General features: G+C 39.5%; 1 protein-coding gene across 1 annotated transcript in view; it reads right to left on the reverse strand.

Annotated features, from left to right (window-relative positions):
* LOC126474748 (dynein beta chain, ciliary-like) overlaps positions 1-24,137 on the reverse strand; it is a 734,368-nt gene that overhangs the window by 110,955 nt on the left and 599,276 nt on the right. The window contains exons 69-70 of the mRNA XM_050102225.1: positions 15,411-15,578; positions 998-1,130 (exon numbers count right to left, since the gene is read on the reverse strand). Of these exons, the coding sequence (XP_049958182.1) occupies positions 998-1,130; positions 15,411-15,578 (301 nt within the window). The remainder of the gene's footprint in view (positions 1-997; positions 1,131-15,410; positions 15,579-24,137) is intronic.

A 24,137-nucleotide genomic window follows, 5' to 3' on the forward strand; every position in this document is an offset into this window, starting at 1 on the left:
CACATGGAGCTTCATTTAGCGTGTGTGCCCATTAATCTCTACATCTGTTACCTGCAAGCTATTTTTATTTGTTTTGAACTGAGTAATATGAATCTGCTCCATTATTCTCTTTGCTTTATTTGAACTGTTTGTTAATATAGCTGCATCATCAGCAAACATATAGTTTCTGAAGAGAATTTACATTTCTACATTCCTTCACATCATGTTATGCAAATTCCATCATGAAGGTGAGCCTTCACAGATGTGGAATGAATCAAGCAGGCAGAAAAAAAAGCATCCATTGTAGGTGATTTCTTTAGAAGTATACTAATAGCTGAATTGTGGCTAGTCATAATATACTCACACTGATGGTTGCAGGACTTGCTTCTGGATTACTTTATATGTGTATACTACAAGAAAAAAGCTACAATTAAAAAAAGCTACTACTCATTCTATTACACTACTCAACTGTTGTTTTTACATTTTCTTTACACAGACCATTAGAAGTTGTCAATGTATTGGTAAAACCATGACCTGTTTAACACAGACATTGGAGCTAAGTGTAATTGACATTGCTGAGTCCAAATATTGTGAAAAATTGTAGTATGAGTGGCTAATAGTCAGAATCTCAATTATGAAAAATTGTAGTATGAGTGGCTAGTAGTAAGAATCTCATGTACATTAACTTTTACTTTATTATTAGCATGTGACACATACATAGAATGTACTGTTAACTTTCAGGGTCTGATCAATAACTTTGTAAAAATGGACTTGAATTAATGGTAATAGTCATTTCCTAGTGACATCTATCTTGGAACACATTTATCTCAAGAATTTTCAAGAATACATTTCACATCCTTGTTGTATGTATGTATACTACTAATTGAACAGAGGTAGTAATTGGTACAACACAATAGAGTTAACTGTATTAATATTAGTTTTATCATAATATAATGCAGAGGAAATTGCATTCTCTTGTTTGTCACAATGATATAAATGTTTGTATGAGTTTTCTTACCTTCAGGGGATTAACACCAGGCGACAATATAAAAAATATGGGTGTAGAAGGACTAGATTCTTCAAATGACTTAGCAAATTCTATTGTTCTTCCTTCCACATACTTGGCGCCAAGCTTTTCTTCAATGAATGCTCTGCATGAAGAGAACATGTAGGAAGTAATGTGTAAAAGACAATAGAGATGAACTTTCTTTACCTTTTACCTCAAAAACATTTGTTCTGGGATATATAAATACTGCAGAAGGAGTACACTTAATACTCCAGAAAAACTGTTATTATTTTGGTAGACCATAGCAAAAAAACATTCTCACTGCAAAAATTATTGCGCCATCAAGAATTATTAAAAATCATGGAGGTTGTGCGACAAATAACAAATACAGTGTAAACACAGAAATAGAATTTTAATTAATAAAGAGGCAGAAATGTTGGCCAATTATAGACTTTGAACTATCCTTTAAAGTCACTGGAAGATAATTTATTTATGTTGGTTAAGAAAAAGAGTGGACATAATACCAATGCTTATGTGACTGTCATGTTTTGTTCCCTACAGTGTGTTTAGTTTTGTTCTTGTGATACAGTCTCTGCTTTTTGTTATGAGGGTGAGACTTCATTCATGTAAAATGGATGTCATTAATGCCACAACATTTCTATTTGGAAGTTTATGGTTTAAACAATCAAAAACTTTCACAAGGTCACAGAACACATGAACACGAAGATGTTTCTTCCTTGACTCAGTCAGGAATCAATTTCCGAGACCCTGTAGGGCTTTCTCTGTGGAGAATCTTTGATGAAAGCCTGAACTGAGAGGCATTTTACAAGTTATGTAAAATGAATCCTACCATACATTACATTTCCAAATGGAGCTGAATGGATCTGTAATTAAAGGTGGTTTGCTTATCTCCAGTTGTTTAGGTAGATGTTACTAAAACATATTTAATTGTCAGGAAATATGCTGTGAGTCACTGACAGAAACAAAAGATAGCTACATCACATATCGGCAAAATTTTGATACTCATGATCATAGCCACTAGCATTACTACCTTTAAGGACCTGATGAAATCTGCAATTTCTTTGGTTTTGCATGTCTGAAACTAATTTCTGCTGGTGATGCATATCGTGTCTGCTAAAGTAAGTCTACTACATTTGTATTTGGTGAGATACTGAAAAGTCATGGATGGGATACAAACAACAAAAGGAGTGAATGTAATCACTAACTATTTAGTTGTGGTGTTGAGTGCAGGTGTAACATTACAACAGATAGCCACAGCAGCATAGACATATTTTATGCTTCTCATAATCAAGCACATTTTTGGGTCTTGTATATCCATTGGACATATTGATGGCTCAATTGGTACAATGCATACACCAGGTGAGGTCATTAAGTGTGGGGCACCAGATCATGAGGATAAACAACAGCAGAAGATTTAAAGATTGCTGTGGATATCTCAGACTCACTTGTCTCAGTTCACTGGTGTGCACTATATGCTCACTAGTAAACTTATAAAGTGATCTCGTGATACTTGATTATTTTCAGGACACTGATTAAGAAACTGTTACTTCCAGTCATTGACATTTGGCTTTTACATGGACGTATCTTATTTCTCTAATGCAGTGCCGTCTCTGTTCTCCACTGGTAGGCATGTTGTGCCCATTGTGAGTGCACCAACTGTTTGTGCATGCACCAAGGAGTGGTTCTTATTTGAGTGCTTCCCAGTCTTGAAAACTTACAGTGTTCTCCAGCAGTAAAATTTCAGTTATTCACTAAATCTCCAAAGTATTTTAATTGCCATTAGGTATATGTTTTTGGTTTGTTTAGTTCAAGAAGAGTAGGATCTATTATATTCTGTGATTTGTTTGTACTTAATTGGTGTTCAATGAAACCTGTGATAACAAGAATTGTTTGGAACTACAGCCTACACCAAGCCATAATAGCACTTATCAGGCCACTTTGTTGAGGACAGCCAAGATGAACAAGTAGTTTTTTTGAGATCTGTAAGCATCAGCTTGATTAGCAGCATTATCTCATACAGAAGCTGATGTATCTTGCATGTCTACAATTGCTTCTGGCAATCTTGGCTTTCCTGCCATTTAATGAGCCCAATAGGACTGTGAAGCATACCAGAAGCATTTAGCATGTTATTTCAAGGCAAGTGACTTTCAATGGCCTGAGAGGCCACATTTTTTACTATCCACTTTTTTATTATCTACGAACCTGCGGCTCTATTATCATGGGCAAAAAAAAATTGGCCTCTCTGTCTGAACCATCAGTGCGACCCCTAAATACTATTAACTCACTTTCAAGTGAAAATTTTGCAACAAAAATTCATTTATTAGCTGCTCTTTACTAAAAGAGCAGCTAATAAATGAATTTTTGTTGTTTTCTCCAACATTGTAAGGTAAATAAGATAACTTGTGAGATAATTATGCATCATGAATTGTGGACCTGGGTATAAAATACAAATTTACATGTTCTTTTGGAAAATCACATGCAGAATCATTAATACATGACATGTTGATCAGATTTTCACAAAACATTGTGACATGTGCTAGGCATTTAGACAGTCAGCTCATTCTTTAGCAAACTTTTGGGATATTGCCAGGTCTGCTGACATTTCACAGGCAGTTCAAGCTATTTTTTCCATTGAACATAATACATTACAGCTGTCATTTGACTGGTTGGGCATAATTCTCACAGCTAGACTTAACTACCCATATCATTATGTTATCGGGCAGCAATGTTTGCCAAAATCATATAGCAGATGTTTGTTAGAGACAACAAAGCCAGCAATGTTTGAGTGCACTTCTGTAAATAAATTTAATTACAGATGCTAGAGTAGCACCACGCCACTTTACATTGGTTCACAGCACTCCAATATGATATAGGGGCCAGAGTCTCCATTACTCCTCAGCTTATATATCTCCAGCTGGGGTCTCCACCCTTAAAATCAGGAGCAGTTAAGCTACGGGCTTACTCTCACCATGAAATTCCATTACTAGACAAGGTAGTTCTGTATTTAACACATAAAGACATTAACTAGAACCCTTATTTTGTCTGAAGTGGCAAAACTTCCAGTGGAAAATATTTTTGGCCTCAATGTGATACAGCATTTGGGTTTGATATCTAACACTCGGTTCAGGCGAGTTGTAACAGCATCCTACATGTGGAATTGGATTCTTTGTATCACCAATGTAGTCCCTTGTTTTGTACAGACCTAGGAAAGGCTTCTAATTTTTCCACTCACACTGCATTAAAAGAGTAGGCAGTGAAAAATTTTTCAAACCCTATCCAGTATCTTTAGCCTTGTGGGTTGAAGTTAAAGTAGAACTGGATCACACAGAGCAGTTACAAGTTCTGTACCAGATTCATTGTAGCACATGGACATCACCTTTAAACAGTGCAAAGTCAAAGTTGAAGTATCAATAATTATTGAAAGGATAGATTGCTACTTATGTAGAGATGGCATGTTGAGTTGCAGAAAGGCACAACAAAAAGACTGTTACACACTAAGCTTTTGGCCAAAGCTTTCTTCAAAAAATAAATGAAAACACATATGCACACACACATTCATTCAAGCACACACACCTCATGCACAAATGACCACTATCTAAAGCTCCTCAGGCCAGACTTCAGCTGTTGCATTGAAAGAAAGCAGCAATACGGAGGGGAGCAGGGAAAGGGGAGGGATAGCAGGGTATGGCTGGAGCAGGACAGGGTTGCGAGATGCAGTGTCAGAAGTCTGAGGTTGAGAGGGGAGAGGGGGGGGGGGGGAGGAATGGAAAAAAGGAAGAGGATGAGGAAAGGGGAAAGACCGGTGAGGTGTTGTCAGAGAGCAGTGCATAATGGCAGTGAGGGAATGTAAGTTGGGAGACAGAGGAGGTGGAAACTGTTGGGTGGAGGGATGGAGGGTGTGAGGCTGGGGTAATTTCAGGAGTGGAGAATGTAAGGATACTTGACACCTGCACAGCTAGGAAAAGCTGGTGGTGGAGGCAAGGATCCAGAAGGCCCAGGTTGTGAAGCACCATTTAAATCAAGCATGTTATGTTCAGCTGCATGTTGTGCAACAGCATGGTCCACTTTGCTCTTGGCCACAGCTTTGCAGTAGCCATTCATCCTGATTGATAGCTAGTTGATATTCATATGGCTACTTTCACAGGTGGCCTGACCTCTGATACGGCAAGATAAGCCTGTGACAGGACTGGAATAGAAATAGCTGAGTGCATGGATTGGGCAGGTCTTGCACCTGGGTTTTCCACAGGGATATGATCCCTGTTGCAAGGGAATAGGACTGGTAGTGTCATAGGGATGAACTAGGATGCTATGGAAATTGGGTGGGTGGCAGAACACCAGTAGGAGGATTGGAAAGGACCTAGGGTAGAATATCCCTCATTTCAGGGCATGATCACAAATAATCAAAGCCCTGATGAAGGACGTGGTTCAGTTGCCCCAGTTCGGGATGGTATTGGTTAACAAAGGGGACACTCATTTGCATGTGGTCCTTGGGGGTGATGGGAGGATTGGGGATGTGTGTTGATGTGGCAGGGTAAATCAGTCTGTGGACTAAGTCTCTTTGTGAGGCCTTCAGCATACAGCACAAGGGAGTTCTTTGCAGACACATTGTACCTGAATGGCTAAGCTGTATGGGAGGAATTTTTTTGGTGTGGAAGGGATGACAGGTGCCAAAATGCAAGTACTGTTGGTGGTTTTCATGTGGACAGGAGTGTGGATGGATTGCTTGGCCTGAGATAGTGATCACCTACTCAAGTGAATCTATGTGTGTTTTCATTTTTTTTTTATGAAGAAGGCTTTGGCCAAAAGTTTAGTGTGTAACAGTCTTTTCATTGTGCCTATCTGCAACTCAATGCACTGTCTTTACGGTGAGTAGCAATCTGTACTTTTCATAATTGGACATCACCTATAGTAATTGTTCATATACCAGATTGTGTGTTCAAGAAAACAGCGAACACTCAGTCAATTGTGACTCATACCTTCTTCCAAATTCTGATGAATTATTTTCAAAATTGGTAGGAGGTCAGAATTTCTCTGAGGTCCATCATTTATAAGCTTATTTTCATCTTTCTTTTGACGATGCTTCTAAAGCCATTTTGGTAATAAATACTCCTTATGGATTTTTATTAGTACTTTTTGGTGTTGATAGTGCAGCAAACTGTTGTCTACTCAATGCATCAATCATCTGGATGATATAGTACTGACACGAAGGGATCAGCAGGAGCATATATAGAATCTCCAGCAAGTATTTTTAGTCCTATTGAAAGCCAGACAGAAGTGTAACTCATCAAAATGCTCATTCTTCCAGCCTTTATTGAGTATGTATGTTGTATTCCTATCCAGGAAGGCCTCAAAACAATGTCAGAGAATGATGCAGTCATTTCTCATGTCAGAGAATGTGGCAGTTATTTCTCACTTTCCAATACCAAATAATGTAAGGATCTTCATGTTTTTATTGGCAAAGTTGTGTATGATGCCTGATTCCCCCCACTCCAAAACTGTGACAAAAGCCCATTCTCTGAATCATCTGTAGAGAAAAGGGACCCCTTTACATTGGTCTGCAGATTGTCCACAAGCATTTCTTAAGCTGAAGCAATGCTTCCAAACTGCTCCATGCCTAACATTATATCAGCTTCAATTAACACTTCTGTTAGCAGTGGATGCAATCACTACATGACATTGGGATTGTTCAGTAACAGAAGTGCTTGGCTGGTTCAGAAATAACTATTGCATTTGCCTCTAAGGTGCTGACCAAGGCACAAGGAAATTATTCACAGATAGAGAAAAAGCACTGGCAATTAAATTTGCTACCCAGAAGTTATTCATTTTCCTGCAACAAATTTCATTTGCTCATTGATCATAAGCCATTGGTGTCCATATTTGGCTGTAAATCAAATTTACCTAAATGGGCATCTCAGAGGTTTCCGATGTTGGGCTCTTTCCTTATAAAATCACCAATATTCCATTCACTGCCATATGTCAGCTTACCATGTGAATGCCAACATGCTGTCAAGATTCCCTACAATTTTAATGAAGAATTTGATAAACAAGAGACTGTTTTCACATCAACTCACAATCAGAGTAGTTAGTGGAAGAGATTCCCATCATTTCTAGGTATTTTGCAGCAGCCACACATAAGGATCCACTCTAGAGACAGGTTTGCCAGTTCGTACAAACAAGCTAGGCACATGTCCTTCCTTTGGCAGCTTCCATGGAACTTTGTTGTTCTTTCGGCCTTCATATTCTCAAAAGCATCCCACTGTTATTCAATCAAGATGACTGCTAGTGTCAAGTAGTCATTCCACAGGTTCTGTGATACCATATATTGCAAGTCTTGTATCATTCTCAGGGGTATTTCCAGACTGATGAACCTTGCATGACAACATGTGTATTGGGCACGTGTAGAAGAGGATATTAATCAAGTGGCTCAAAAATGTTGGGCTAATCAGTTGTAGTAATCAGCACCACACCACATCTGTGCATCATGGCCTGCATGTACTCAGCTGTATGACTGGGTGCTAGTGGTAGATTCTGATAGATGCTTATCTTCATTTCCCATATGTAATAAAAATGCAACAAACCATGAACTGCGAATAGCCCTAGGGCTTCCAAAACTATTTTTTCTATTGAAGAAGCCCACAAACTCTTGTTATAGACAATGGTAAACAGTTAACTTCCACAACTTTCTACAGTTTTCAGAATAGAACTAAACGTACTACCACATCTCTCTTTCACCCTGCATCTAATGGCATTGCAGATGTCTTGTGAGTTCGTTTGAGACACAGATGAAAAATTCCACTCTTACTGATCATGCACTGATCTCTCTTTTATCCTCATGCCAGTCAATATTGTTCCCAGATCAAAGCCTGGTGGAACTTTTGCAAGGAATCCTCATTGTAACAATAATTAAATCAATACCCTAAGCTGCCCACATGCATTTATATACATCAACAGGGACAATCGAAAATGTATGTCCCGACCAGGACAGAGGATAGTGCGACTGCAGGGATTTATTTCTTGCATACACCCCTTGAGACCCACATTCCCAACTTAATGTCCACACACTACATTCGTAGCGATCCTGCCCATTACACTCGTTAATCATGCAGACAATCTTACTGAGTCCCGTAAGAGTTGGGGCAATGCATGTGGATACACACAGAAGAAGGTCAATGGCTGGTTAGCCTTAACTATATGAAGATGGTATCTGTTATTTCGGACATCTTTATAAAATCATCATTGTTCCTTGCTAGATTTGCTGCAGTCCCCATTACTACAAGAAAAAGAAGAAGAAGCTACCATTTTAAAGTTTGCATACCCATCTGGGCATGTACGTTGGGACATATGTCTGGCTTAATATGTAGCTCCATCTTTGACCAGCATTTGCCAGAATTTTAAATTCATACAACTGACTTGTTTTAAATACTCACAAAGAGAAACAGATTTTCTGCCATCCTGGAAATTAACATAATACATGTGGGCTATGTCCCCAATATTTAATTATGACACTTAGTTTATCCAAATTTCCACTGGTTTAATTTGACATACTTTTCCCTGATTTCCCAAACAATATTTGAATTTATTAGAGTAAGTGGAATTCTGGCAATGCTGCTGTGCCGTTTTGGGAGAGCTGCACTTTAAGTGACTCCACGATGCCCAACTTGAATGGAGTACCTACACGGCATTTACATCAGCATCATGAGGCACACTGCAAAATGCTTTCTACTTCTATTAAAAAGGCAGTCTTCATTAGCAGTGCAACCAGCTCTGTTTGCACTATCTGGGGCAAGCTCTGTCCTCAGATCTGCCACACTGGCAGCAGCAGCCTGCAATGTCCACTCCATGAACTGGCAAAAGCAGACATAGGGTCCAGTTCAAAGACAATATCCTATATCCCTGGTGTTGGACTCCTGGCATTCCCATCACAATGTCATCCATCACCCTTTGGGTCAGGACCCAGACAACACACAGAAGGATCTCTGATCTGAACCAGGTTTAATCTCAGACTCACAGTAAACTCAGAAACTAGTGGCTTTTGTGTCTGTGCCTGATACAAATATGGAATCCCTAAACAAAGCCAAGTTCATTGTGGGACAAACACAGAATGAATTTCAATAATGATAACCAGGTTGGTTTCAAAATAGCAAATGGGTGAGATTTCAAAGAGCTCATTCAGAATACTATTCTGAGCCATGGTGGCTTGCTCAGCTTGTTGCTGTGTGTGGCTAAGTCCACAAGACATGCTTTCTGTGTCTCTCACAGTGCCCTTCACTCCTGAGCTGCATTGTCTTAAGAGCCACTATGACACCATTCACTGGAGGGATTATTAAATACTCCCCCTTGATATTGGCATGTAGGGCCAAAAATGGTCAATGGTAGAGGTGGAGGACACTTGGAATAGCAGAACTCACCACTGGCATATCACCACGAGCTCAGGGCCAACACCCCGCCTCCCCCTGCCACAAGGCCCAGTGACTGCCCAGGGACTGCAGGGGAGGAGGATACAAGAATGTGCCATGTTAATAGACTGCTTTGGTACCAATGGAATGAGGGAAAAGGGCACAGAGGATGGAATGTTTCCCAAACCTTGAACCCCTCATCTACCCTTTGGCAATGGAGAAGAGGGAAGGTGTGTCAACTGCAGTTGTGGTTGGAGCTGGTTTTGGTGACAGGTCAGGTGGACATGAACAACTGTGACGTCAAAGAGCTAATGGTCCCTGTGGCCTACAATGACCCCTTGGTCCACCCTACATGCCAGCTGGATGTGCATGCTCAGGCATACGTGCCCCTCATGTAGGTAGGCTTGTACAAAGGATGGGCACACTGCATGGAATGCTGAAATCTAACTGAGTGTGATGCCAGGGCCCTCACAGGATTTTGGCTGGACTGACCCCATCCACGGGAATGGATCTATATGTCACGAAAAAACTATGCAAGGCATCCTTGGTTGATGATGTCTGCAAGGCCTTCTGCATCCATCCAGTCTCCATGTTCAAGAGCAGAAATACATTGTTCATGCAATACAGGTCTCCATAATCTCTCTTTTATTAGTTATTTGAATAAATTTGTGTTCCTCATAATTCATTATTACAAATAAGCTGTTAAAAGAACTCAGGAGATGTTAACTATATCAAACTAGGCTAAAAAAAAGACAAGTTACATATTTCATACAACTGAAAGTCCAGTTAGGAATATCAACATTGTAGGAAAAGACAGATTGCTACTTACTGTAAAGAAGACACATCAAGTTGCACACAGGCACAATTAAAAGACATTGACATAAGCTATCAGCCACAGCCTTCATCTGTAAAAGACAGACACACACACACACACACACATGCACACACACACACACACACACACACACACACACACACACACAAGCAAGCACTCCTCATGCACATACAACCACCAACTCCAGCATCTCGGGCTGGAATACAACATCACAAGGGAAGCAAGCAGCAATCTGGAAGGGAAGGGGAAGGGGAAGGGGAAGGGGAAAAGGGAAAGGGGAAGGGATAGTAGTGTACGAATGGGGAGAGAGACAAACACTGTCTGGTGGAATGTGCTGGGACTAGACTGCCAACAGACGCAGTGACAGGAGGCTGTGGGGCAGGGAGGTGGGAAAAAAAGCAGCAAAAAAGAAGAGGAGAGGGGAAAGGTAGGCGGATGCATTGGCAGAAGGCTGCAAATACACAGGGTGGGAGATGAGAGTAGAGAGAAGATGAGAGGACAGATGGGGTGGAAACAGATATATGCTGCAAAATAAGAGAAGATTGGATATCACTATTAAGTATTTTTTATTGAAGTTAAGTGGAACTAAGTAAGGAGGATTTTCTTATTTTTGACATGCACTGGTGTACCTGAAGTCTGCTGCCTGCACCTACAATTTAAATGTAAGAAAGGAAGTTCAATTTGCCAAAAATCATACAAGCACAACATTTCTAATAATGCCATTGTAATATACTTTAAATTAATTTTTCTTTCCATTCATATACATTCATATAGCAATGTTAGTATTATTGTGTATTTTTTTATTATTACAACACATGGCCTATAAAAATGTTGGCACAGGAGGGTGCCATGCTGGTGCCCATGGCTGTACCGCTGATTGGTTTATATACCTTCCCTTCAAATGAGAAGTAGCTGTGGGTCAGGAGAAAGTTAGTAAGGTATATGAGGAATGAGGGAGTGGGTTTGGAGTATAAAGAACACTGGGAAAGCTTCCCATGTCAAAGACACCAACCACTTCCTCCACCTACTTTCCACCATCCCCAGACCTTTACTTCCTGGGTCCCTACTCATCACCGTTGATGCCACCACCCAATACACCAACATCCCTCATGCCCATTGTCTTACTGCACTGAACACTACTTTTCCCAACGTGAAGGAAGTGGTGGGTATTTTTGATATGTGAGGCTTTTCCAACATCCTCCAGACTCCAAACCCACTACCTCATTCCTCGTACACCTTACTAACCTTATCCTAACCAACAACTACCATATTTACTCGAATCTAAGCTGCACTCGAATCTAAGCCGCACCTGAAAAATGAGACTCGAAATCAAGGAAAAAAAATTTTCTCGAATCTAAGCCGCACCTGAAATTTGAGACTTGAAATTCAAGGGGAGAGTAAAGTTTTAGGCTGCATCTCCAAATCGAAACAAAGTTGGCCCATTGTAATATGAGACACCATTTAGGACGAATGAATGACGATACAGCTACAGTAGTTTGGTTCGCGTAGTAAGCTTAGCAGTTAAGCTTTGCCAGGTAGCCATTGCTATGCGTCAGGCGCTCCGTCCATATTTATACGGGTACCCTTCCTTTTTCATGTGCTTCGTCTGGTTTGGATTGATTGCTTATTTTTCTTTGATCTGATAAGTGCCGTTCTCTTTGTTATAGGTGTTTACGTCACTCTAAGCTGAAAATGCATTACTGTACTGTGTCATGCACTGTTTGTCGCATTCTGATAATCAGTGTTTATGACCTGTCCCGCTCGCGGCATGGCTTGCTTTTGTGCGCGCTACCGCCGCTTACAGTTAAAAAATAAATAAAAATTAGAGGAGTCGTCTCATTAGCGAAACAATGACAAGAGACTGCTATTTGTTGTTACTTACACTGCTGTTTTCTTTGATAATGATCAACAAGAACCAAATAATAGACTGCGTATGATAGAAAATGTTCTGATCGAGAGTTTAGCGAAAATTTTTCTCCGTTTGAAAATCTTTGCAGACGCCTCTTTAGTATATAACATTCTCCACAGAAATTAGTCATCTTAGATTTAAAAATCTAGTCAATTCACGTGCTTCATTTCTGACTGTATCACTATTAGGCATAAGAATAATACGAATATAAACATGAAATGATATGTATATTCTTCCGCATTTGCTGTTATCTCACTCTAGTTTCGTAGTTTATTAAGCAGACAGGATTTAAATGAGATAGCAGCAAACACGAAACAATACATGGCAAAATGTCTATATACGTATTATTCTTATGGTGAAGAGAATACTGCATGTGATTCACAATTCATAAAAGTTCCTATTAGCAACCATCTCTTCTCATAGGTAGAAAAAATTCAGAACGTAGAGTTGGCCATATTGACAAACATCCCAAACAGTCTTGCCAGTCGGATTTTCGTAGTACAGTACATTGAAATGTTGCTACATTCGAAGATGAACAATACGGAATTTGTATTTACTTCATTGGATAATGTATGAAAATGCAGTGATCAAAACTTGGGGCGGAGAAAAAATCTCGTCTTCCACCGTTTTTTATTTTTTTATTTATTTATTTATTTACTGACGCAGAGGTTTTGGCGCCAGTATTTATCTTTGTGCCTGAAAAGCATGCCTGTGAATCGCTACATATATTCGACGGCAGAAGTTAGTTGCGGCGGCACCTACCAACATTTTTCAGAACTTCCGCTTACTTTGCACTCGATTCTAAGCCGCAGGCGGTTTTTTGGATTACAAAAACCGGAAAAAAAGTGTGGCTTAGATTCGAGTAAATACAGTACTTCTCATTTGATGGGAAGGTATATATTTATATTTATTTATAAACAAATCCATGCCAGAGCCATGGGCACCCACATGGCACCTTCCTATTCCAACCTTTTTATGGGCCATCTAAAGGAGACTTTCCTAGCCTCCCAAAATACAAAACGCCTAGTCTGGTTCAAGTTCAATGATGATACCTTCATTATCTGGACTTGGGGCCAAGACACCCTGTCTTTGTTTCTTCCCAATCTCAACACCTTCTCACCCATCAGCTTCATGTCAGCCTCCTTAACCCAGTGTGCTACCTTCGTAGATGTTGACCTCCTCTTCTTGATGACACCATCTGTGCCTCTGTCCACGTTAAACCCACCAACCACCAACAGTACCTGCATTTTGACAACTGCCATTTGTTTGACACCAAAACATCGCACCCATATAGCCTGGCTACCTGGGGGTGGTGTATCTGCAGTGACAAAAACAAAGGCAAAGGTCCTGAGTTCCAATACACAATTTTAATCCATCAAGAAGTTTCAAAAACTCCCTTGTTCAGTATGCTGGGGGTCTCACAAAGGCCTTCACAGACAAGCACTATCCCCCAAACATAGTCTCCAAACAGATCTCTTGCACCATTTCAACCTCACACCCACAATCCTCCCGCCACCCCCAAGAACCAGCCACAAAGGAGTGTCCCCTTCATCACCCAGTACCACCCAGGACTGGAACCACTGAACCACATCCTTCGTGAGGGCTTTGATTACCTATCATTGTGTCCTGAAATGAAGGACATCTTACCCACGATACTTCTCACCCCTCCTAAAGTGATGTTCTGTCATCACAACATCCACAACGTCCTAGTCCATCCCTACGCCACTCCCAGTCCCAACCTCTTGCCACACAAGGATCATATCCCTGTTGAAGACCCAGGTGGAAAACCTGCCTAATCCACCCACCCAGCACTAACAGTTCCACTCCTATCACAGGTTTGTCCTACCCCATCAGGGGATGGGCCACCTATGAAAACAGCCATGCCATTTATAAGCTCTGCTGCAATTATTGCATTGCTTCTGATACTGGTATGACTACCAACTAGCTGCCCACCAGGATGAATGACCCCTGCCAAACTGTGGCCAAGAGCAACGTAGACCACACTGTGGCACAACATGCATCTGAACATAAAATATTTTATTTCAGTGGTTGCTTTACTACTCGAGCCATCTGGATGATTCCTTCCACCACCAGCTTTTCTGAATTGTGCAGATCAGAGTTGTCCTTACAACACATTCTCCATTCCCGTAATTATCCTGGCCTCAACTTTGGTAACATATTGCCCCACACTCTTCACCCAACTGTTTCCATCCCCTCTGATCTATCATCTCCTTCCCAGCCTCATCTCCCACTATGTTTATTTGCAACCCTTGGCCAATGCAAACGACTGTCATTTCCCACTCCTCTCCTTTTTTTCCCTCCACCTCCCTGCCTCACAACCTCCTGACACTGTGTCTGTTGGCAGTTTAGTACCTGCACGCTCCACAAGACAGTGTTTGTCTTTCTTCCCATCCATACACCATTATCCCTTCCCCTTCCCCACCCCTTCCAGATTGCTGCTTGCATCCCATATGATGTTGCATTCCGGCCCAAGGTGCTGGAGTTGGTGGTCATGTGTGCTTGAGGTGTACTTGCTTGTGTATGCATGTGTGTGAATGGTGTGTATTTGTGTGTCTCTTTTACGGATGAACACAGTGGCCAAAATCTATATGTGAGTGTCTTTAAATTGTGCCTGCCTGCAACTTGATGTGTCTTCTTTAAGCAAGCAGCAATCTGTCTTTGCCTATGTTGTTGACAAGCTACATATTTATATGATGATACTATCCCACAATTGTACTGCTGTCTGTATAGCACAAACAATACTTCAGTCTGGAAATATTTATATTTTCTTGTATTTTACCCAATTATTGGTTTAAATTTTTAAGATTTGATGTTCTGGAATACTGTCACTGTGCTTTGCAGCTATACTGTAAGATGTTGAAACACTTGTTCATGGCCACCATGAAACACATGAATAAATAAATAAATAAAGTACTTAGATACATCTCTCAATGAAATTAATCAATTTTTGAAAATATAATTTAATTCGATAGATAAAAAATCTGCTCACCAAGTGATGGCAGGAGAACACACATGTAAAGGTATTAAAATCTTCAAGTTTTCAATTCCAGGGCTCTTTCTTTCTTTCCCTTCAACCCCTCTACCAGAAGAAGGAGCTAGTAGCTCTAACAGCTTGCAAATTTCAAAATCTTTATATGTGTGTTCTCCTGCCACCGCTTGGTGAGTAAATTTTTTTTTTCTTTTTTTACCTGTCCAAATTATATCAGATACATCTCTAATATCATACAGTTCCCTGAAACTTACATCATAGCATATGTCATTCGGTCTGGACGAAATGCACGCATCATGCTCAGTCGCTGCAAGGCAGTCTTATTTTTCCACTCTTGTGGGAACTTCTCTCTCTCAGGACACTCTGACTCAATTAACTTCTTCCATCTTTTAGGATTAGTTTCAATGTCGCGATCCAGATTTCTGAAAATACAGTTATCTTAACACTGTTGTCCATTCAAAGACGTGTCTCAAACACTAATGATTATCATATTGTAACATTGCATGCTTTATATTGCAGATGTTGAGTATTTTATTTAGTAATGGTATCATATTAAGTTCTACAAACAAGACACTTTATTAAATTTTAACAAGCAAAACATGAGGCAGCATTCATGAAGATGCAATATATTTTGAACAAAATTTTTAGCAGCTACTGCTGTGGAGTGTCTGTCAGACAGAATGAAGATTTAAAAAAATAACACAGTTATTGGTAATGTATTGTTCTGAACAGAAGATGTAATAAAATTGCCTAAAGAAAAAGCATGTGTGCTACAGTCCAATGTATTTTCAGTACCATAACATCTAATGTTAGTGCATATAACAAAGTAATATTAGTAATTATGACACAATCTAGATATAAGATATTCACCTTCATGTAAAATCAACAGTGGAACTGTATAAGCATAATATAATGTCTAATAAACAACACGAAATTAAAATGTGCAAAAAAAGAATCATAAAAATTCCCAGCAGATAAATGTGTGAAAATCTCAACACTGAAGAAAACAGTTAGCAAAAATAATTGTTAACAGCCATAGCACTACTAAAATTTGGCTACTTAATATCTTTCATTGTTCCAAAATTTTATAATGATCTTTGTCTCCCCCTGTCCTCACAACATGTGTCCCTCTGCTCTTATTTTCTAACTTCCCAATCCAATTATCTTTACTCCTAAGAAAGGCACTAACAGCCATGAGAGCCAAGATAATTTTTTTCTACTTTTATCTGTGTCTATCAGCAGTACTTAGAACTCTCTCTCCTGATGGTATATACTGGCCATCCATTCTGTCTCAGTGTAATTAGCAGACACTAACTCCATAACCAAATGGTTAATATTGCTGCCTTTGGATTTTTTTTCAGGTAGAGAAAGAGGTCCACTCAGTCTTGTGAGGCTAAATGGAGTGCTGCTTGAATAAATATGTAATGGCACCATCAGGATTGATCTACTGGCAATGAATCTGAAGTGATGGGTGACATGCTGCTCACATGTCCTGCAATCATAGATTGCTTCTAATGCTCCCTTGTATGAAGCAGTTGGTGTTGGATCAAGCATAAGGCCTAATCCACATGTGTTATTTATGTTTTATATATTAGCAGAAAGGAGGCTGCTTTGAAAAATGCTACTGCTCTTCCTATTACACTATTCAGCTGCTTTTTATGTCTGATGTAAATGAAGTATATGTGTAACTTTACATGGAACACTATTAGCTGTGTATATAATGGTAAAATTAAAGTCTGTTTAATGAGAACATGTACGCCAGAATTTACACCTCTCAATACAAATATTTCATACATTTTGGAGGAATGAAGTACTAATTTATTTTAGTTTTGAATAGTTGGCGATTTCCAATTTACTATCTGTTAACTACTTTTTCACCAGAATATAAAATTCCTTTCTGAACTGTAAGTGTAATTTATGTTCATTTACTTTTGTATTATGATTGTCAGTTTCACAGCTGATCCATCCTATTATTAATGTCAACGAGACAAAACTTATGCAGTTCCACACAACACACAAAATAAACAAATAAATAAAATGTAGTGGTGATTAATAAATGGGAGTGCAGTCCTTCAAATTACTGAGACTTTACACAGACAGTGAGCTAAATTTATCCATACACACTTCTACAAAAGATTGAGTACAGCAACATTTACTATCCATCTTGCTGCTTTGATCAGTGATAAGGACAAAACCAAAGCTGTATGCTTGGGATATAACCCCATTAAACCACATCTTATGGCATAATATTCAAGGGCAACCAACCAGATGCAAGAAAGATATTTACCATACAAAAGTGAGAGATCAGTGTCGTGTGTGGATCCCAGAAGAGGGGTTTATGTATAAACTTATTCAAACATCTGACCACGCTCACAATGACACTGCAGTACAATCTTTCTATAATCTCTTTTGTTGCCAAGAATTTTAGATTGTATAAAATGGACAATGTACATGCAACCATTCAATCAGGGTGAAGTGAAATTCGCGCACTCGGGCTTTGCAGCATGACTCCTCACATGCCAGTGATAAAAAAAAATATCTCTCACAAAATTTTGTCCGGCAAGTACATCCGGCAGAAAAAGGATGTTAAAGAGTGGCAATCTGGCAACGCTGTAACCACATGTCCTGTGAGTACTTCTGTCAGCACTTACTTGTTGTGCTGTACAGTTGGTGCAGTGGATAGAGTTTTGGGCTAGCATGCATGAGGTCAAGGGTTCGATCCTGGGTTGAGGTGCATTTTTTTGTTTGCTAATTTCATTCTGACATTTCATACTGTAATATACAGCGTTTCTTAGGTAACATATACCCTAAATTTACAACATTTTGTAATGCTGAACATAACAAATACGTGGTTAGGCAGATAAGAAACAGACAGTTGAAACAAATGGCCGGTCATAGGACAGAATAACTACAAAATCAATACCTGTTTCGAGATGCTAAAGACGATAGCACAGTACAATAACACAACATCTAGTTGCTATTTATACTACATGTAATATGAGCATTCAGATGTCGCACATTAGCAACCAGTGACAATAATAATGTCCATATTAATGACTGCATGACCTTCACAACAGAATACATTGTCCTCAGAACAACAGATGCTCAAAGTGACCTCCCTGCACGTCCAAACATTGTGCAACCCACCAGATCATACAGCTCTGGACCCTTTGCAACAAAGCTGCATCCACAGTAACAAGAACAACATGAACATGCGCTACCAATTCTTCCACATTCGCCAGAGTAGAATACACATGTTCCTCCAAGCGTCCACACAGGAAGAAATCCAGGCGATTTACATCAGGTGAATGCGGTAGTCATCCAACTGGACCTCCATGTCCAAATACTATCGCACATTAATTCCAGAGTGCGGAGGTGCACCATCATGTTGGAATCATATCCTCTGGCAAACATGTAGTGGAACATCATCCAGCGCATCAGACAGATAGTTTGAGAGGAATGCATGATATCTTCATGCAGTCAACTAGTCAGGCAACATGTAGGGGCCCAAACACCTGTCGTGCAATATTATGGCCCAGACGTTGATACCATACAAACTTGATATCCACAGTCACAGGTGATGTGTGGGTTAACCTCACACCAATGGTGGGCATTGTGCATATTGAAGACACCCTCATGAGTGAATGCTGCTTCATCCGACCATATTATGGTGTCCACAAAGTCATAGTTGGCTTCCTGTTGTTGTTGGAACCATTCACAGAATAACATTCGCTGATGGCGAGCTGCAGGATGGAGGTATTGCGTGAAAGCATAATGATAGGGGTGCAGCCCATGCTTGTGCAGCACATTAACAACCATGTGTTGTGAGACACGCAACTGCCTTGCTATGCTACGTGTAGTTCACTGAGGTTCTTGGTGTATGACCTCCAGAATAGCTTCCTCAGTAGCTGGAGTAATGCAAGTCTGTGGACGACCTCTGTCTTGCGATGGTGAAGGAGAGAATCTGAGTCCCAAAGATGCACCTCCAGATGACAAAACACATTTTTATTTGGATAGCATCGACGAGGATGTCTAGCAGCATATTCACGAGCGACAACACGGGCCTGATTATCAGATACACCAAGGACCAGAAGCATGTCCACATAATCATCATTTCTGTATGCGTTAATCTACTAGCAACATATTATAGAATTTTATATCAAAATGCAAAACCTCATTCTAAACCCTATCTGGGACACTTTGTATGGAAACTATTTTTACATACATTATTGTGGTTGTGAATATCACAGTTCATCCCATAACAGCTCTTACTATTAACCACAAATACCAAACCAAAGGAAGTAAATGGCCTGGAATTCCCAAAGTCCCTCAAGAGGCTTCTACCAGGTGTTTGGTTATCAGTTTTAAATAATATGCATACCACATGGTTATGTAGAACAAAAACTTTCTTGATCTTAGCATCATTGTGACAGAAATACATGGCATAGGGCGGTACTGAGTAAATGTATGCTAGGAGTCTAGTCTGCAAATTATTACAATGAGAGAAAATTCTAAGTAAAAAGCTTGCAGAATTGAGTTTTCGATTAACTTATCCAAATTCCAGCTCCACCTCAGTTTCTTATCTATCAGCATGTCCAGGAGTGTCACATGCAGAATTTCATGTGGTTTTCAATAACTGACCTCTACTTCTGTTAGTTGTAATTGCATAATATTAAGTCTTAGTGAGAATAATCAATTTATGTTCTTGGAAACGTGACAGATAATGATATAGGGTAATATTTCTAGCTTAGTTCTACAAGAACCGATTCTATATATTTCTTTCTCTGTACAGAATCTTTTAAGGAAGATATACTTAACTTATCGTCAGAAAGATGGTTCAATATTTTGGTTTAAGTTCATTTCTTAAAGATGGAAATGAATCTGTAACTAGAGCTTACTTGCTTATTTCCACTTTTATACATTGGTGTTACTACTGCATACTTTGGTATTTCAGGAAATATGGCTTAATTCATTGTATGATTACAAAATAATTTAAATAATGGTTCATCCAGTTAGTACAAGATTTTGATGCTTTTCTTAAATACCAGAACACTTACTTTCTTCAGTGACTGAATGCTTTTTGTCATATCTTTAAAAGTTGATTTGGCAAAACTGGTATCTGGTTGTGGAGTATTTAATGCCTGCACAAAAACATAAAGTTCACACATGAGACTGAAAACAATGGTACCTTGCCATTTCTGGATGTGGAAGTATACAGAGCTGCTGAAGATAAACTGGGACACAAACTGCACAGGAAACCAACGCACACTAATCGGTACCTGCATGCAGAGAGCCACCACCACCCAGCTCAAAAGTATTCTGTACTGCATACATTAACTGTCTTAGCCTACTGGATAAGAGATGAAAATAACATCAAAGAAGAATTAAAGGAACTACAACATACGTTTTGTGCCAATGGCTATGATGACAACATCATAAGAAAGGTAGCTAAAACCAAACGGAGCAGAACACGAGAAGAAGGCAAAGAAGAGAAGCTTCCACTTGTACACTTACCATATGTAAAAGGCTTCAGTGAATGGCTAGACAATGTCCTCCGCTGACAAGGTTTCAAACCTATTTTTCCAAGCAGTCACAGGATCCATGAAATGATAGGTTCCACCAAGGATGTAGTCAACAATCTTAACATTACAGGTGTTTGCGAACTACGGTGTGAGTGCGGTGCTATCTACATAGGAGAAACAGGGAGAACTGTCAGCTAAGAGTAGCAGAACATGAACACTATGTACGATTACAACAACATAATAAATTGGCAATAGCGGAACACCACTGTGACTGTGGACAACCTATCAGGTTCCAGAAAGCCCGAGTACTGGTGAAAGAATTGTGGATGCGAGAACGCAAAATACAGGAGGCGATCAAAATTATTAAGCAGCCTGACAACATCAACAGAGAAGATGCCTACAAACTCCTGGCATCCTGGTTGCCGCCCATCCCAGTCCAACGGGCTGTAAGCAGTCGCGGGGCAGAAGCTACATTGGACACGGACGTATCTGCACAAGCAGCTGTAGAGCAACTGTCAGTCCAATTCCGCGCACACCAGGAGCAAAACTTGCTGACCAGAAGCCAAACGCTGATTGGCGGACAGCTACCAATCGTTGATGACATGGACATCCACGAATAGCCTGTCTCCTTCCATCTTCCGTTATGTCACGACTACCAAATCATATTAGAGGGTCAATTAAAAGTTTTACAACAGTGACGCCAGACATCGATAGTCTGTAATAAATAGAAGAACCTATTCCTATGCAAAACCAGTTGTGCCCTGAGGAAAGCCATTGCAATTCGGCCAAAACGTCGGTTTTAGTTTATTATTGATGTTAGTTTTTAGTGATGACACGGCATAATACACAGAAGAATTTTAATCACTATGACACCGGTCACAGAAGCCTATGTTCTTATACTTAATGCCTATCTAAGTGCCAGTACATCCAGTGGATCTGCTTTTTATGGTACATTTTTTTTTCACTGTGTTTTAGTCCACTGTTAGGAAGAATACATCAACTTTTATGACAAATGGTGTGAATTCATCATCTTATGTTTCACTGTTACTGCCATCTAATACTTTAGTATTTTATCCCTTATTGATTTGATTCGTGTGCCTAATAATGCTCCTTTCTACCTTTGCTTTATTTTTTGATTGTTTGTATGTATAATTTTTGTTTTTGTGATTACATGGTAAATAACTTAGCAGTATTGCTAGTAGTACACCTTAAGGTCTTGATCAGAGCAAGTCCTTTGCAATAAATAAAACTCTGTTCCTAGCACAAAATACTTTAATCTCAGAGATTAGCCATTCCTCCTCTTGGATACCACTGTAATTGCCCCTGACCCACTGTAAAGACTATTTATATTTATAGTGTTGTAAAAATATTATTAGGAAATGATTAACTTTCTCACCTACTATGTACCCTTGATAAATATCTTTCCATTTTTCATCTTGTAAATTCTCCCTGAAATGTGTAGTTTAGTCAGCATTTACAATTCTGTGAAATTTTACTTTTCTCCTCTTAGCTAAACCGGATTTTTGGAGGTGATTTACTGCTTCTATTTGACCGCCATGGTCAGAAAACAGTTTGCTTCAGAGGTAACTTCTATTTAGGTGTTAGCATGTATTTCTGGAAGTATTTGTCTCATGTGTTGTCTTATATGGATGTGAAACACAGATGATAAAGAGTACATACTAGAAGGGAATAAAAAATTTTAAAACATAGTACTGCATAAGGATGCCGAGGATTTGGTAGATAGATCAGATAACTAATGAAGAGATACTGAACTGACCTAAGTAAATCCTAGCTTAATCGGACACAAGCTGAGGCATCAACAAATAGTTACTGTAATAATGGAGGAAAATCTGTGTAAGTGGGGGGTGTGCAATCAAAACTGTAGGAGGAGAAGACAACTCAACACAGCAAGGAGTTTCAAATGATGTAAGCTTCAGGAGGTATGCAGAGATGAAGGGAGTTGCTTCAACCAGACTTCAGGCTGAAGGGTGCAACAACAATATGCCTATTTGATGAAAAGCAGTTGGATTCAAAACTCACCAATCATTGATGCAGTCTGTCTTTCTGTTCTTAATGAGAATGCTACTGTAAGGAACAAAGCAAATCAGGACAACATTAACTCAAACTGCCCTCAAGTACAGTACAAGAAGAAGTCAATACTAAAGTTTACAAACACAGTCACTAGTTAGTTATTTCTACTGAGTCTTATCAATATTCTCTAACTGTTCTATAAAATTTACATTTCCTGTTGGGGGAGTGTACACTGTCATAACCAGAACCCTGTATGTTTCCAAGTCTCTTACTGAAGTGTGGCAGTCAAAGGTCTGTTCAATGCAGTATTCATTTAGGCTTATGGATGCAGATACATTTTCTATGTATACAGCGACTACCCTTCCCCTATACCGTCCCTGTCTGTTGCCATCTATGTGCGTCACTTGATTTTTGTGACTTTAAAATTGTGTTCCATTACACATAGCACCTCTCTAAATATACCTTTAGATGTTTCATTATCCTGTTCTGCTATGAGAAGCTCATCTTTCATATTTAACAACCCAAGCAACTGCTCTCTTTTCATTATCTGCTGCTACTATGTTTACAGATATTCAGCAGTTATGTCTTTCAGAAACATTTGCTCTGTAACAGGCTTAGTGAAAATGTTAAAAATCACATGGATTTGACAGGCAGTACTGCAGTTGCACTGAATGCTTCTAAAACTTAGTGATGCAATAATCTCTTTTCAGAAATATCCAGATGTGTGCATCATCAATCAGATGGCTCCATCTATGGTGGAGCCATGTGAGGGATGATATACAAATCACACTTATGTGTGTTCATCCCAACCTACAGAGTAAATTCTGAAATTGTGAATTTACAAGTTTGACAGAATGCTTTACCCCCGCAGTGCAAAAACCACTACATGACCTTTTTATCAAGGTATTTTATCAGAGAGACTAAATCATATGTGATATCACTGTGCCCTGCAGTAGTAGATTCTTGGGTTTTCATATGGATTTTCATATACACAGAGAGTTCCACATGGCGGGGATTGAAAAGAAACGTGTTAATAGTCATGTGACAATAAAATGAGTCAGACAAAAGTTTTATGGTTCCAAAAGTTCTACTTCCTATGCTCCCACAATATTCTTTATTCCAGAAGTGCTCATCCAGCAAGCTACACAGCAGACTTTCTGTGATGTTTGGAACGCAGGAGAGTTAGAAATGAAGCTGTGATGTCATGTCATGAGTCACAGCTGCAGTTCTAAGTGGTGAGAGTACTTGGAGCAGTGCCTATGAATTCCATGGTTCTTGGTTTGAGTTCCAGTCACCACACAATTTAATCCATCAGGAAGTTTTAACAGGTAAAGGTATATCAATATGGAGCTCAACAATCTTTACATTTGGAAGTGCTACAGGATCCCTGGAAGACAATTTTAAAGCTTAGACAACAAATATTGCACC

This window comes from Schistocerca serialis, chromosome 4 (genome assembly GCF_023864345.2).
Source record: "Schistocerca serialis cubense isolate TAMUIC-IGC-003099 chromosome 4, iqSchSeri2.2, whole genome shotgun sequence".
In the NCBI taxonomy this organism is placed as follows: domain Eukaryota; kingdom Metazoa; phylum Arthropoda; class Insecta; order Orthoptera; family Acrididae; genus Schistocerca; species Schistocerca serialis.